The sequence below is a fragment of the Mustela nivalis genome (assembly GCF_964662115.1).
Source record: "Mustela nivalis genome assembly, chromosome: 4".
NCBI lineage: Eukaryota > Metazoa > Chordata > Mammalia > Carnivora > Mustelidae > Mustela > Mustela nivalis.
The window spans coordinates 101,537,364-101,553,276 of record NC_139023.1 but is presented as its reverse complement, the minus strand read 5'-3'; the positions used below and the strand labels follow the sequence as shown (position 1 = coordinate 101,553,276).

The following is a 15,913-nucleotide window of genomic DNA, read 5'->3' as shown; positions in this document are numbered from 1 at the left end:
CTCTGGCAAGATTTGCTTTCTTTTTCCCCACCTCATTTCTCTGGGAATTTTTTTCCTTCAGGTCTTTCCTCTTTGAGTCTCTGTACCCACACAAATTCTCTTTCCCTTCAGCCAAAAAGGGATACTGTTATAGATAATAACATTTTTATAACTTTCCCATTAGGGAATGATTTTTATCACATAAAATGTCCTATCATTGCATATTTTCAGAAATAAAAGACTTAGGTTTTTGAATGCACGATGTGCTTTATAATGATTTCCGAAGAAACAATTTATAAATATCAGATCCTAATGTTTTGACAAAGTTTATGTTTCATATGTTGAATTCCTCACCCCAAGAAAAGAACCAGTAACTTGTAGCCCAGAACTATACAGTAAACTTTAGTGGCTTATGTAAATCTGAAAATTGATTGCCTTTATTACTCCTAATATTTTTTTTAAAGATTTATTTATTTATTTGACAGAAAGAGATCACAAGTAGGCAGAGAGGCAGGCAAAGAGAGAGAGAGAGGGAAGCAGGCTCCCTGCTGAGCAGAGAGCCCAATGTGGGACTCGATTTCAGGACCCTGAGATCATGACCTGAGCCGAAGGCAGCGGCTTAACCCACTGAGCCACTCAGGACCCCTATTACTCCTAATATTAAGGTAATTTCTGACAGCCTTACTTTTTGAAAGATGGATAGTTTCAACCCAGAAACCAGTGTTCATTTAATTTGAAAGTTTAACTGGCTGTTAATACTATGAAAGTCTTAAAACAGGAGGTAATTGCCTTTTTGAGTCCACTTGTGAGTCTTACCCATCTTATATCATTTTGATAAGGTAATAATGGCAATAGTAGGAAGTTTATTGTATATTCCTACTAAATGGGACCTAAACATAACATAAGTTCTTACATTTGAATGAAAACATTGATGAAGTTCCATGCTATTTATTTTAAAAAGCTCTTTCTGCAAATCCTAAATTTGCACATAATTTGGGGGTATTTTAAATTATTGGACAACATAATAGAGGAAAAAAGTCTTAAGTTGGACTTTTAAGACCTTAGTGTCACTAAACAGAGCAGGTTGATTGTAATTAATACTTGTGTAATCTGCTTTCTGAGTTTTCTCTCTTTGTTGATGACTAAAATAATGCTTTAAAAAATGACCATCTCTTCTTTGGTGGTTTCTATAAAGAGTGGTGTGAGAATGATGTATGTGCATGTGTGCAAAACGTATGTGTGATTTTGGGGAAGCAAGATGGGAGGGATAAATTTTAAGGAAAAAAAAATCAAATTTAAAAAAGAGAAACTGGACAAACTAGAAACCTGTTTTAAAAAGCATGTACAACATCTTTGTGAACTCCACCAACTTGATGTAATTGTTTAATATATACTTATAAAGATTTTTAGGGTTAAAATGACATCAGTTCAAAGTTGACTCTTATTACCTTCTTCCTGGTGTGAAGATGAACACCTCTACCCAACTCCTCTTGACCAAGGCAGTGAACAGCCTCTTTTCCAACCCCTGGATCATCAAGCCACAAGTTTGCCTTCAAGGGGTGAGCGTGCCTTCTCTCAGGTGGGCTGCACTCCCACCCACGCAGCTTCCTGCAGTTTTGTCACTTCTTGCAAATGTTCTCAAGACCTGCCCCAGGAGTACCCAGCCTTCAGCATCCTGAGCATGTAAAGCCAGCGGCAGGAGTACCCCCTGCTGAGCCTCCACTGTCCTTTTCACTGCCTCAAATATTGCTTCTCTTTTCCTTTTCTGGGTTCAGAATGTTTTCTAAAAGCCAGATGGCAAAATAACTTTGATTTTCATAGGTGAAGTCAGGAATTCCAGAGCAAAGGAGATGGGGGATTTGATGGCTCGGGCTACGTGGATTTCAGAAGTGATGAAGTCCTCTTCCCCACTGCCACATTTGGAGAGTTTTAGGTTACCTGGAAATCAAACCATACATTAACTTCCTGCTTTTGGTGTGCATTTTGTAACATTGGAAAGCCTAAGTTCTGGTTAAGTATAGCCTTTAAGTAGCTCTGTGATTATGAGCAAGTCATTTAATGGTCTGAGTCTTAGCCAACCAGTTAGTTACAGGGGGAGAATACTTCCTGCCCTGTTCACCTGCAGGGCTGGTGTGGGAACAGGAACACCAAAAATATCTGTGTTTTCATTGCGATGGAAAGTCTTGTACAAAAGTTAGATGGCAGATGATTTTACAGTTTTTGTTCTAAAAAGACGGTATCCTTCATCCATAGGTTTGGTATTTCAGAATGACTGAATTGAAACCATTGAAATTGTTAATTATTGTCTCTCCACTGATAGGAAACTTAATGCAACTTGCGTATCTTCTGCATAAAGAATTAGGGCAATAAGATGAATTTCAACAGTGATAGTTTCAAGAATAAAGGTTATGGCAGTCGACATACTGACGTCTGTTTGCCTGTGACCTCCACTTTAGTCATATAAAGTGTAAAAGGTTAACTTTGAGACATTGCCCAGTTTAAGGATCAAAAGAGAAAAAAGTCCAAATACATTAAATGAATGAAAGATTATTTTCCTTAAAAATCTATTGGGTTAGCTTATTGAAGGAGTCTATTCTAGATTTTTCAATCTACTTTTCAGTGTCTGCATGCTAATAAAATTTCTGATTCTTTATTTCCTAAAATGTAATTATAATGCTGTGCAGCTTGCATTTTTGTTCTGAACTAGCTCTCTTTTTACTCCCCTCACCCCACCCTCCATCCCACCTCTCCAAGCTCCTGAATCCATCAGCCTGCTTAAATATACTCCTCGCTGTAATAAATGTTCTTTAAGAATGTATACTTGGTAATTAAAGCATTTGAAATGTAAGTGGTTTAATTGAAAAGTGATGTCTTTTGATGTGATAAGATGGACACTTGACAGAATTCATTATTTTTTATTCTAGATTTTCCTTATAATTTATGTTAAAGAGCAAGATTAAAGTGAATTTAAGTAAATGCCTAAAGTTTTCTTTCCTGGGTTCTTTTTGTCAGCTTTTAAGATTGGTTTGAGAAAGTGTGGTCAAGGAACTTGTTCTTTATATTGTTCTGCGTGTTATTCTAGGAGAATGTACTATAAATTGGAAGTGTTTTTGAATTTCTGATTTGATAATAACACAAGCATTACTAGGTCAGTTAGTCTACGAGATTTTGGAAGCAGTACATATTAAGTCAATTTTATAAGGCATTAGGTCAATAAGAAAATGAAGTTATGATAATAATAGACTAGAAGCCCTGAAGAAAATTGAGAAAAAGAAGTTCATCACCAGGACACCAGATGCTTTTAATCTTTTGAAGCTCCCTGCTCTAGCAGAAGTCTGATATTTAGTAAATATTGATAACGTGGATTATTGTGGAATCCTATTTCATAATTTTTGCAGTGGTTTTTGTAAGTGTCAGTGTGGAGTTTTTAGGACACACATGCCTGTAGCAGATGGGCAGTTATGGCTGTCACTGGAGACAGCTGTCCGGGAGTGTCAGCCACCCCGTCACCAGCTGTTAAGAGTACAGACGGCTTTCTCACATGGCTTTCAATGTCTTTGGATATTTATGTGTCAAATTAGTAACAGTAAAATAGGCAACAAATGTCTCTACATTTACCCATCGAAGGCTTCCTGTTATTTCCTCTTCCATATTATTTCATAGAGTGATTCCCAGATGGGGGCTTGTTTTTGCTTGTTTGTTTTTGAATTACGACATTGTGTTTCACTTCCTTTCAGTTTCATGATTCTTAACCCCAAAGTGCTTTTTCTCATGGGAAGGGAAGGGTAAATCTGGACTGAAGACCACCGGGAGCCCCAGTCTGGATCATGAAAACTTCTCCCGACAACCTTGAGGGGTTCTTTATTGGTCAAGACTAGAGCTGCCTCAGCTTGGCTTCAGCTCTAGTTCATGGACAGGATGAATAAAGAAATTTCAATCAGCATAAGTATCCCTTCCATATGAGCCGCTTAGAGCTACAAACCTCTGACCAGTTTCTGTGGCTCTTTATAAAGAAGCCTAACGGTTCTTAATTGACACATTTTCTGTCCATTAGTATCCTTCTCTTGAGATACAGAATTCAGTCTCACTCCACGGCTTTGTTGTATGTTCTGTTTTATGCAAAAGATATTTAAAACAAAGCATTTCTCTAATAAGGTACTCAGATTTAAATACCATTTAATATCAGTCAGGGACTTACCAAAGCCAGGCGTGAATCTGCAGGGGTCTATGCATGTATTAGGAATAATAATAAACTTTTCTTACAGCATGACAAAAGATTCCCTGACTCTAATTTTTAGTAAATATTGAAATACAAGGTAGAAGAATACAAGACATAGGGTAAATTTCTCTTCCTTCCTTGATTTAAAATTTTTACTTCATTTAACAGAGGGAGAAGTCAAATTTGTGTTGATAACATAATCAGCAAAGTATTTTCTTGGAGAAAATTTTTTAAAAATGTATTTAAAAATGTGATTCTGTTTTGAATGCCCATGACTGGGCTCTAGACAATAAAGTAGAAACTGAAGAAAGCAAATGAGGCGAAGGTTTCTGTTTCACTTAGTTAACCTTCCTAGGCTTCACCCAGCTGGGAACCTGCTCACGGTTCTATTAAGGTTAGAAAAAAGACCAAGTTGGAAAGTCAGTAAAATATGAAAACATTTATAAACATAGTAATTATTAGGTGGTTTTAAAACAGTAAAATCTGGTGGTTTAATTAAGTGAAATACATAGATTTCCAATAAGTGGGCAGGTCAGATTTAAATTTGATTAGATGAAAACATCTTTGCCCCTAGATATATCAATATATCTGATTTGGTGACATAGATTAATAATCAGGTGCTTACGCTGGCAGTTCCAGATGAAATAAACATGTGGTCTTATTTCTTTTTAATGAAATCTGCATTTGGGGCCTTACTATTTTAGTGTTTTCCATTATGAGTTTTATGTTCACTTGAAGCAGTATTCAACTTGGGTTAGAAAATTTTTATGTGGAGTTGATTAATTTATGTTGATATTTAAACCAACAAACCCTAAAATACGTAATAATAGTCTGTCGTGTATCATCCCTTAGTATTTCCATGTGCCTTTCTTAACTGCCAAGTGAATGAAAGTATGTTGGAGGGTAGGTTTTAGGGTGGTTTTTTAATTTTGTGACTTGAATACATCAGGAAAGCAGGAAACTGAAATTTCTCCTTTAATCTGAGATCAGTACAGACTCTGTAAGATTGAACAAGAGAAACCACAATAGTGATCACTGTAATTCATGTAGCTCTTACCTCTGAAAATAAAGCTCTCCTTTGGAAAGGTCAGAGCAGTCGAATGTTTTAAAATACTTCCTATAAACTAAGAATGGCTCACAGAGAATTGTCCTAAAACAGAGACAGAAGGAAATTGAAAGAGGAAGGTCACATAGTCAGGAGTGAAGCCAGTAGTCAACTCCGACATTTAGAGGATATTGGAGTCAGTCAGGTAAATAACTGAGGACCTCCACCCGTGAGGAGGAGGGTAGGGATGGTAAGGGAGATCGTGTCTTTGAGGAGACTTTCCAACTTTTCTTTGCAGACAGAGACCACAGGTACTACGTAATCTGAGCTCCAGAAATTCACACAGCCCTCTCATTGTTAGGAGGCATTTGGTCATTTTTGATAGAAGAAGGCTCTTGGTCACCCCTCGTGTAACCAGCATGGAGTTAAAATGGTATAAACGGGCTCTCTCTCTTCTGTTACTGACTGGTGGCCGCAGCTCCTCCTGCTTTTCTCGTTCATTCTTCAATATAGTGAAGTATTTTTAAATGGTTTTGCATCAGTGTCGAAGCTTTCTCATTCTGCTGCATCAACCCCTGCTCTTTGCAGATCTAAATGAGTGTGGCCTGAAGCCGCGGCCGTGCAAGCACAGGTGCATGAACACTTACGGCAGCTACAAGTGCTACTGTCTCAACGGATACATGCTCATGCCGGATGGGTCCTGCTCTAGTATGTCAAGAATCTTAACTGTTTGATAAGTGCTCACGTTGCGCTCTGATACGGTGTGTGAAAATAGCCTTCCAGCCCTCCGAACCAGGATGTGAGCCCGTATTTATGTGTGCCTCAGGAATGGAAAGTCAAAATACTAGCTGCCCATTGGACATGTCTAGCATTATTTTACCACGGGCACCAGTGTTAAATGGATTTGGAAGTGGTACTTAAGCATCGTAAAACTAAATGTATTTTCTAGTGTTTTTCCTAACACATTTTTGTCTGTCTTCTATCTGGGCAAAGTCCTGTACCAGCTAAAAGAAGAAGGTTAGTGCCTGTGTGAGGACTGGTGCTGTTCACGAGCATAGACACTGCCCTGGTAGCCAGTGGGGAGTCCATCCAGTCTGCTGACTGAGCGTAAACCATTCATTCATAAGCGCCTTCTCACTTCACTTTTACAGTTCTTTCTAATGGGCTAAGATAGTACTTTTCTAAAAAAAAGAAATTTACATCAAATGAAAAATGATTTCAATAACATTAGATTTCATGTGTCTTTGTGAGGAAGAAATGTATTGTGTTTTCCTATTATCGTTTGGATGTGTTTATTAGATGGCCAATGCCCTGAAATTTTCTATAGGCTGAACACTGAATTGAGTTTGTGTTTCTATGATCTCTGACAATCGAGGACTTGATTTTTTTTTTTTTTCACTGAGTTATCTGTTAAGTGAGTTATCAATTAGTTAATTTTCAGTTATCTCTGTCTAACTGGGTTGTATTTTATTGGTAAGTTCAGTTAATCTTATTTAGCATTGCATATTTAACATGGAACCTTTAGAATTAGGTGAGTGCATGTTTAAGACCATTTATTAGTGATGTTAGAATCCTCTAATGTTGTATGATCTGGTAGGGAGTCAACTGTTGACCCTAGAAAAATGTAGTGGGAGATTGAGAAAGTTAGAAGACCAGAATTTAACATGAATAATCTGGAAAATTACCTCAATCCTTCACTTTCCTAACTCCTAGAAAAATTTCTAGATAATTTATAAGAGATAAAGTTTTATATTTGTCTTTTCATCTTTTAAATGCATTAAAGGTCTTCCCCAAATGAAGAATATCGACTGTTGGATAACTGAGGCCTTTTTGTCTTCATTGTTTAAAAAAAAAAAAACCGTTATTTTGGTTATAGAATTTGTCCACTGCCTCTCTGTGTCAGCCAGTCACGCTCTTTCCAGGTGCCCTGACGTGCTCCATGGCAAACTGTCAATATGGCTGTGATGTTGTCAAAGGACAGATACGGTGCCAGTGCCCCTCTCCCGGCCTACAGCTGGCTCCTGATGGGAGGACCTGTGTGGGTGAGTTGTAAACTCAAGCATCTCTGTCAGCAGCCCCTGCAGGATAAGAAGAGAAAGTGAAAGGTGATGGGAGTAAGGAAGAGATGCAGTTACCTACATCAGACAGTTGACTGTCCTTAGGAGACAGCACGTGTCTCAGGAGAGGACCTCTCTGTGAATGGATAATGAGAACCTTGTTTCCCTAAAAATGAGGGACAGGAGGAAGCTTCAGTCAGAGGAAACCTCATGTGCAAAGGCTCTGAAGTTTAAAAGAGCACAGTATTCAGGGAAAGCGGAAGAGCTCGGTAGTTCTAGAATGTTAGGAAGCAGTGAGTGATGAAGCTGAATAGGTAGGGCTAGATGGTACGTACTGCACAAAAGAGTTGGTTTGTTTTCCTCTAATTTAGGGAGACAGTATAGAATTGTGATTAAATCTGGGCTTTGATTTCAAACCTAGTGCTGCCAAGTCCTTGATAGGTAACCTTAAGCAAGAGACTTCCTTTCTTTGAGCTTGAGTCTCTTCATCTTTAGTGGAAGTAATGCGGGGTACCTCGGTGGCTTAGTCAGCTAAATGTCCGCCTTTGGCTCAGATCATGATCCTAGGATCCTGGGATGGAGCCCCGCATCAGATTCCCTGCTCAGCGGAGAGCCTGCTTCTCCCTCTCCCTCTGCTGCTCCCCCTGCTTGTGCTCTGTCTCTCTCCCTGGCACATAAATAAATAAATAAATAAATTTAAAAAATCTTTTTAAAAAATGGGAGTAATGCCACATACAACCATTGTATGCATTATGTCTGCAAAGAGCTGAGCAGAGTACGTAGCATGTAGTACGTACTCAATGAATAGAGGCAGTCAGTGATTCAAGAGAGACTTATTTAGTACTTTCTGTATTTCAGGCACTGTGACAACTGCTAGGATATATAGTAGTGGATGAGGCTGACAAGATTTTGATTCTCACAAAGCTGTTGCTCTAATAGGGAAGAGGGAAAAGAAATATCCAATAAAATTACAAAACAATACTCAATGTTAATAGGAGGTACTAAGAGGGAAACACAAAGGGTGTTTTTTAGAAAGTAATGGTCATGGAAAGCCCTGCAGTAAACCTGGACCACTGGCCATGTGAAGAATCACCAAGCAGGTGGAAACAGCGTGGGAACCTCAGTAAGAGAGACCAGGGGCTGGTCTGTGTGAGGGTAGGAAGAAAAGCAGGCCCGTGTGGCCTCGTGCACACTGAGTAGGAGGGGCGGGGCCTTGACATATAACTGGTAGGTTAAGTAAGGATGACATAGTTAGTGCCGGGCATTCATGGATATCGTGAGGAATGAGGATTTAATTTAAAAAGCAAGTAGAACGGTTGAGGAGTTTTAATATTCCAATCTTAGGTTGCAATAAATCATTTTGACAGTTGATTGGAAATCCTCTGGAGGTGGTGAGATTGGTAGGGAAGAGACCAGTGCAGAGGCCCTTGTCACAGTCTAACCTGGAAGATGGCAGGTCGGGTAGTGGCAGTGGGTGAAGAGAAGATGATGCCTGATTAACTGGGCCTGATGATTTGGGGTTATAGGAATTGTTAAGGATGTTAAGGCTATTGTTAAGGATGCCTCATGTTTCCAGTCAGAGCAACCAGTGGATACAGGTGTGGCTGGGCAGAGAGGTGGTGCAGGAACACGATAGCTCCGGTTAGGAGGAAGCGTTGAAATTTGGAGATGGGGAATTTACGTAGCCCGTCGGGGCAGCCAGCTGGATAGCATTTAGGATGCGCCACTCTGTGCCAGGCAGCCATTTGTCGACGTGTGTTTTAAAATCCTATCCACCTGAACATGCTGCTGTTCTTTCTAAGACGCAATTGATTTCTGCTTCTAGATGTTGATGAATGCGTTACCGGAAGAGCCTCCTGCCCTCGATTTAGGCAGTGTGTCAACACTTTTGGGAGCTACGTCTGCAAGTGTCATAAAGGCTTCGACCTCATGTACATTGGAGGCAAATACCAATGTCATGGTAACGAACCTTAGGCATCACTTGTTTTGTTTCTTCCTGGGGTACTGGGATGGTGACTGGGAAGTCGGTGGCAGGAGGCTGCTGGCCATGCACTGAACAGAAACCCATGCGACCGTTTTTGGTAGTTCTGGATGCACGTGTACTTTGTTTCTTTCGTTCATCTGCTGGTTTTACGTGGACCTTCCAAAAAAAATTTTTTTTTAAATTCTGTATATCTTTGATGTCATCATACTGCTCTCGCAAATAAACTTCTTTTCCATTTCCTGTTGCAGATATAGATGAATGCTCCCTTGGTCAGTATCAGTGCAGCCGCTTTGCTCGATGTTACAACGTACATGGGTCCTACAAGTGTAAATGTAAAGATGGATACGAGGGTGATGGACTGAATTGTGTGTGTGAGTAATGGTTTTCTCCTGGCTCTGATTTCTAGCAGGAAATACAGGATTACAGGAAGGCCATTACAGGGAAAGATGAAGAACAAGATAAACTATCCAAAAAGTACTTTTTATAGCTAATAATGTTAGTCTTTATTTTCTGCACACAAGCAACTCATTTGCTCAGGTATTTTAAAAAAGTTAAAGACTCAGTAATACATTTAATCTTAAAAGCGTTCAGTTCCTTTGCTGAAACCTCTCAATATGGCTGGCAAGAAATGATGGAGCTCTTCCTGAGAATTTGATTTTGTTATAATCAGAAGTAAATGTTTGTCATTAGCATTACATTAAGACAGAGGGGAAAATTTGGATATATACCAGTTTTTTGTTCCTCTGTTTTGTGTGTCCTAGTTTTATTAAAAAATCATTCTGATATTTATTTTCTCTGAATTTAGGACAGTTTTGCTTTTTAAATCCTTACCAGCCCTGTTTGGAATATGGCTATGTTAGTAGATAAACATGAAAAAAATAACCTCCAAGCTGAAAGTTGTACAGATTAAAGGCCATAATTTAGCATGCATTTCATATGACAATAGATAATTTTTAAAGTTTTCGAGTAAAATATTTACTGAAAATCATGAGCCTTAGAATCATAGAATTTAAAGGATTTTTGAAGGGTCATGTAGTCATATTCCAGGCCTGGAGTGTATCATTCCAGGAAATTAAATGTTAATTCCTTTTGGGGAAGATGACCACAGAAAAAGTTTCCACAGAAAATCATGATAACCTCTGAAGTGTTGTTTTTTTTTTTTTTTTTTAAGATTTTATTTATTTATTTGACAGGCAGAGATCACAAGTAGGCAGAGAGGCAGGCAGAGAGAGAGAGAGGGAAGCAGGCTCCCCGCGGAGCAGAGACCCGATGTGGGACTTGTTCCCAGTACCGTGAGATCATGACCTGAGCCGAAGGCAGTGGCTTAACCCACTGAGCCACCCAGGCTCCCACCTCTGAAGTTTTTTTTTAAGCAGTTGTATAAATTAGTAAGGGAGAAAGCAAAGAAACTTAAAAAATATACAGAGCAGTTAGGGTACCTGGGTGGCACAGTCGGTTAAGTGTCTGACTCTTGGTTTCTGCTCATGTCATGATCCTGGGGTCATTAGATCAAGCCCTTTGTCTGGCTCCACGGTCAGCATCGAGTTTGGCTGGGATTCTTTCTCTCTCTCCCTTTGCCCCTCCTGCTCGTGCTCTCTTACTCTCTCTCTCAAATAAATAAGTAAAATCTTAAAAAATACAGGGGCTCCTGGGTGGCCCAGTCAGTTAATGGTCTGCCTTCATTTCAGGTCATGATCCCAGGGTCCTGGGATTGAGTCCCTCATTGGACTCCCTGCGGGGAGCCTGTTCCGCCCTCTGCCACCCTGCCCCCAACAATGCTCTCTTTTTCTTGCTCACCCTCTCTCTCTCTATCTCAGATAAACAAAATCTAAAAAAAAAAAAAAAGAAAAACATTTTGGGTGCCTGGGTCACTCAGTGGGTTAAGCCTCTGCCTTTGGCTCAAGTTATGATCTCAGGGTCCTGGGATTGAGGCCCACATCAGGCGCTCTGCTCAGTGGGGAGCCTGCTCCCTCCACCCTTACCCGCCTGCCTCTCTGCCTACTTGCTTTCTCTGTGAAATAAATAAAATCTTTTAAAAAAGTCTTAAAAAAAATATATGGAACACTTAATGAACATATTTTGCATGAGTTGAATTTATATAGAGTATGGAAGAGAAAAGTATTAGTCTTTAGATTATTCAAAACATGATTTTATAATATATGTGTGCCCTGCGGACACTTAATAAAGATTCTGAACAAACATTTCTCATATTTTAAAATCCGTAGAATGTTTCTACATTTTAAAAATCTCAAGGATTGTTGTCTTTTTTCATATTACACTTGAAATTCTTTGTGTTGTAAATAATACATATCCATTACAGAAATACCAACATAATTTTTGCATATATCTGCAGGATGGATATGTGTGTATTTGGGTATATATATACCATACATACACACACATAGTTGTTATTTGGAAAAGAGAATGCCTTATGATAGAGGAATATTCTAAATGTGAAAAGTAAGCCTTGTTGGCATGAGGTACTCGAATGTGTTTTTCACAATTTGATGCCACAGACTTTTAGAGGGAGACGGTTATACACTAATTTAAATCTTTTGACTCTTTCAGATATTCCAAAAGTCATGATTGAACCTTCAGGTCCAATTCATGTACCAAAGGGAAACGGTACCATTTCAAAGGGTGATGGAGGACATAGTAACTGGATTCCTGATGTTGGAGGTACTAGGTGGCCTCCGAAGACACCATATATTCCTCCTGTTATTACCAACAGGCCCACTTCAAAGCCAACAACAAGACCTGCACCCAGGCCCACGCCAGAGCCAACCCCACCCCCATTCCCAGAACTCGGAACTTCACCACCTGCAACAAGCCCGGAAAGCACAGGCACCCAGCTGACACCCGTAGTGCCTGTGGTCACCACCTCTCCGCGATGGATCACAGTTGACAACAGGATACAGACAGATCCTCAGAAACCCAGAGGAGACGTGTTCAGTAAGTCCTAGAAATGTTAGCACCACCCTTGGTAATCAAACTCTGACCATTTTCTGTAAGGTTGTTTTTTTTTAAATTTTACATATAATATGTGAGATCATATAGTATTTGTCTTTCTCTGACTTACTCCACTTAGCATCATGCCTCAGGTGTATCCACATTGTCTCAGATAGCAGGATTTTCTTTTTTAAGGCTAAATTGTGTATATATCCCTTTGTGTATTTATACTAGACATTCTTTATCCACTCATCTGTTGGTGGACACTTAGGTTGTTTCCATGTTATGGCTTTTGTAAATAATACTGCAGTGACCGTGGGACTATCTCTTTGACATATTTTCATTTCCTTTGGATAAATACCTAGAAGTGGAATTGCTGGATCATGTGGTAGTTCCAGCTTTAATTTCTTGAGGAACCTCCAATTTTCCATGGTGGCTGCACTAATTTACATTCCTCCTGACAGGGCATAAAAGTTCGCTTTTCTCCACCTCCTTGACGGCATTTGTTATCTCTTGTCTTTTTGATCATGGCCATTCTAACAGGCACAAATTGGTATCTCATTGTGGCCTTATTTCCTTACTTGTGATGTTGAGCCTCTTTTCATGCGTCTGTTACCCTTCTGTGTCCTCTTTGGAAAATGGTCCTCTGCCCATTTATAATCAGATTAGTTGGGGTTTTTTGCTATTGAGTTGTATGAATTCCCTGTGTATTTTAGATATTAGCCCCATATCAGATATATTGTCTTTAAATATTTTTTTCCATTCCTCTCATTTTGTTGTCCTCTCATTTTGTTGATGGTTCCTTTTGCCATGCAGAAGCTTTTCTGTTTGTTGCAGTCCCACTTGTTTTTTATTTTATTGCTTGTGCTTTAGGTGTCATGTCCAAAAATTCATTGCAAGTCCCACAGCAAGGAGTTTTTTCCTATATTTTCTTTTAGGAGTTTCATGGTTTAAGGTCTTATGGTCAAGTCTTTAATCAACTTTGAGTTAATATATTTATGTTATATAAAATAAGGGTCTACTTTCATACTTTACATGTGACTATCCAATTGTCCCAGAACCATTTACTGAAAAGACTGTCTTTTTTCCGTGGAGTATTCTTGGCTCCCCTGTCAAATACTAGTTGACCTTATATGCTTGGGTTTACTTCTGTACTGTTGATTTTGTTCCACTGGTTTGTGCACCTGTTTTTATGCGAACACCATATTGTTTTGATGACTATAGCTTTATAGTATAGCTTGAAATCAGGAAGCATGGTGCTTCTTGCTTTGTTCTTTTTCTCAGGATTGCTTTGGTTACTGAAGGTCTTTTGTGTTGTCATGTTTTTAATAAGCTCTTTACAATGGCATTTCCATAATGGGCCATGCCTGGAATAAGAATGAAACACAAAAAGAATTAGCTGTACAAAGTGTAAGTCCTATGTCTTTATTGTTAAATATTATAAAGAACTGTAAAAGGAAGTCAGCTGGGCAGATCACAGTGTGTAGAAATGGAAGGAGTATCACGAAGTCATATGGTAGATCTCATTTCCTATCCAGTGTGAGACTTCTCCTAACAAATTTAGATTTATTCAGCAACTCTCAGAGATAGGAAACCTAACTATATCGCATCCCATTTAACTTCTAATTTAATTTAACTAAATTTAATCACTAAATACTTTCGAATGTGTTTTAGAATTCCAGGCCTTGTAGTAGGCATTGGATTTACAAAGATAAAACAGGTAAAGTATAATGTGGGAAAGAGAGTCACCCAGAAGATAACTGGGATACTGTGTTAATGAGAGAGATTAGAGCACCCAGTCAGGCTTGGGGAAGGAAGTTTTGGGGTGGGCAGGGGCAAAGAGCTTGAGGAAAACTAGGTACTAGAGTTCATAGGGACACCAAAGACACAGAAGGAGGAAGCAGGCTCACATAGGCAGCAACCTGCTGGTAAACCTCTCCCTTGTGTTTGCTGTGTCCAGTGGTTGGATCTAGAGGACTAGAGCTAGATCAGATCAGAGACCCCCAGATTTTCAGTGGGTGACTGGGTAAAGGATTGTATCGCCCATAGAAATAGAGGCTAGAGGTAAAGCAGCAAGTTTTGAAGGAGGAAGAGGTCATTTCCTTATTAGCGGACCAAAATGTGTAATTTTATAATTTGCAAACTCTCCCTTTATTTACCTGTCGCATGTCACCATGCTGGCTGTTAGCCACCTTTGCGTTCACTCCTCCTGTCTCCTCTTCTTCTTTGCCCACTGCTCCCTGATGGAAACAAACTTCGCTCCTTTATATTGAATTCTTGTGCAAATTTTTTTTTTTTTTTAACAGGTAAAAAGAACACTGATATTGTGAATTTTTAAAAGACAAGAAGCTTCTCTTTGCTTGTATGTGACTCAAATTTCTCTTCTAGGTTATTGTCCATTTACTTTTATTTATTCTAATTTTTTATTTTTTATAAACATATATTTTTATCCCCAGGGGTACAGGTCTGTGAATCACCAGGTTTACGCACTTCACAGCACTCACCAAAGCACATACCCTCCCCAATGTCCATAATCCCACCCCCTTCTCCCAAAACCCCTCCCCCCAGCAACCCTCAGTTTGTTTTGTGAGATTAAGAGTCACTTATGGTTTGTCTCCCTCCCAATCCCATCTTGTTTCATTGATTCTAGGTTCTTGTCCATTTAAAGAGAGAGTGAAGTTCTGTAATTCTGATGTAGTTGTAATTGTTTATGCTTTAGGCAATAAATGTAATTTTTAGAGGATTCCAATGGTAGATCCAGTAGTATGTTTCATATGTACATATGTTTTATTTGAAAATGTATTTTTTCAGGGCGCCTGGGTGGCTCAGTGGGTTAAGCCGCTGTCTTCGGCTCAGGTCATGATCCCAGGGTCCTGGGATCGAGCCCCGCATCGGGCTCTCTGCTCAGCAGGGAGCCTGCTTCCTCCTCTCTCTCTGCCTGCCTCTCTGCCTGCTTGTCATCTCTGTCAAATAAATAAATAAAATCTTTAAAAAAAAGAAAATGTATTTTTTCAAGATTTTATTTATTTATTTGAACGACTGAGAGCAGGCAAGTGAGCACAAGCAGAGGGAGTGGCAGGCAAAGGGATAGAGAGAAGCAGGCTCCCCACTGAGCAGGGAGACTGAAGCAGGGCTCAACCCAAGGACCCTGGGATCATGACCTGAGCCGAAAGCAGACGCTTAAACAGTTGAGCCACCCAGGCGCCCTGAGAATGATATTTTTAAATCTTTCTTCTCTTTGCCTTTCCCCCACCCTCCCTTCTTTTCCTTTGCTCTCTGTCTCTGCAGTGCCTCTTTCTTTCTTACTCCTCTGCTTTGTTTTGTTTTCATCTCTTTATCATGTCTGTTCCCGAGTGCTTAAGTATGGCAAGTAATTATATTATTCTGTTGCCTTAAGGTAGGCTCATAAAAACTTGGCCACTTAATATAAAAACACACTGTGACAGAGATATCAACATGTTTCTGAGTCTTTTAATATTTTTTCTTTTGTAAAAAGTATGTCCTTTTGGGGGCACCTGGGTGGCTCCGTAGGTTAAGCACCCCACTCCTGATTTTGGCTCAGGTCATGATCTCAGGGTTGTGAGATGGAGCTCTGGGTCAGACTCTGTGTTGGGCATGGAGTTTGCTTGGGATTCTCTCTCCCTCTGCTCCTCCCCACTTGGCTGGCATTCGCTATCTCT

General features: G+C 39.5%; 1 protein-coding gene across 5 annotated transcripts in view; it reads left to right on the top strand.

Annotated features, from left to right (window-relative positions):
- The window catches only part of NPNT (nephronectin), an 80,246-nt gene that overhangs the window by 36,364 nt on the left and 27,969 nt on the right, over positions 1-15,913 (top strand). For 3 of the 5 annotated variants that reach the window (XM_082729187.1, XM_082729190.1, XM_082729186.1), the window contains 6 exons: positions 1,446-1,538; positions 5,832-5,951; positions 7,166-7,285; positions 9,126-9,260; positions 9,533-9,655; positions 11,853-12,236. In XM_082729187.1, the coding sequence (XP_082585313.1) occupies positions 1,446-1,538; positions 5,832-5,951; positions 7,166-7,285; positions 9,126-9,260; positions 9,533-9,655; positions 11,853-12,236 (975 nt within the window). The remainder of the gene's footprint in view (positions 1-1,445; positions 1,539-5,831; positions 5,952-7,165; positions 7,286-9,125; positions 9,261-9,532; positions 9,656-11,852; positions 12,237-15,913) is intronic. The other 2 variants (XM_082729189.1, XM_082729188.1) reach the window with 1 other exon arrangement.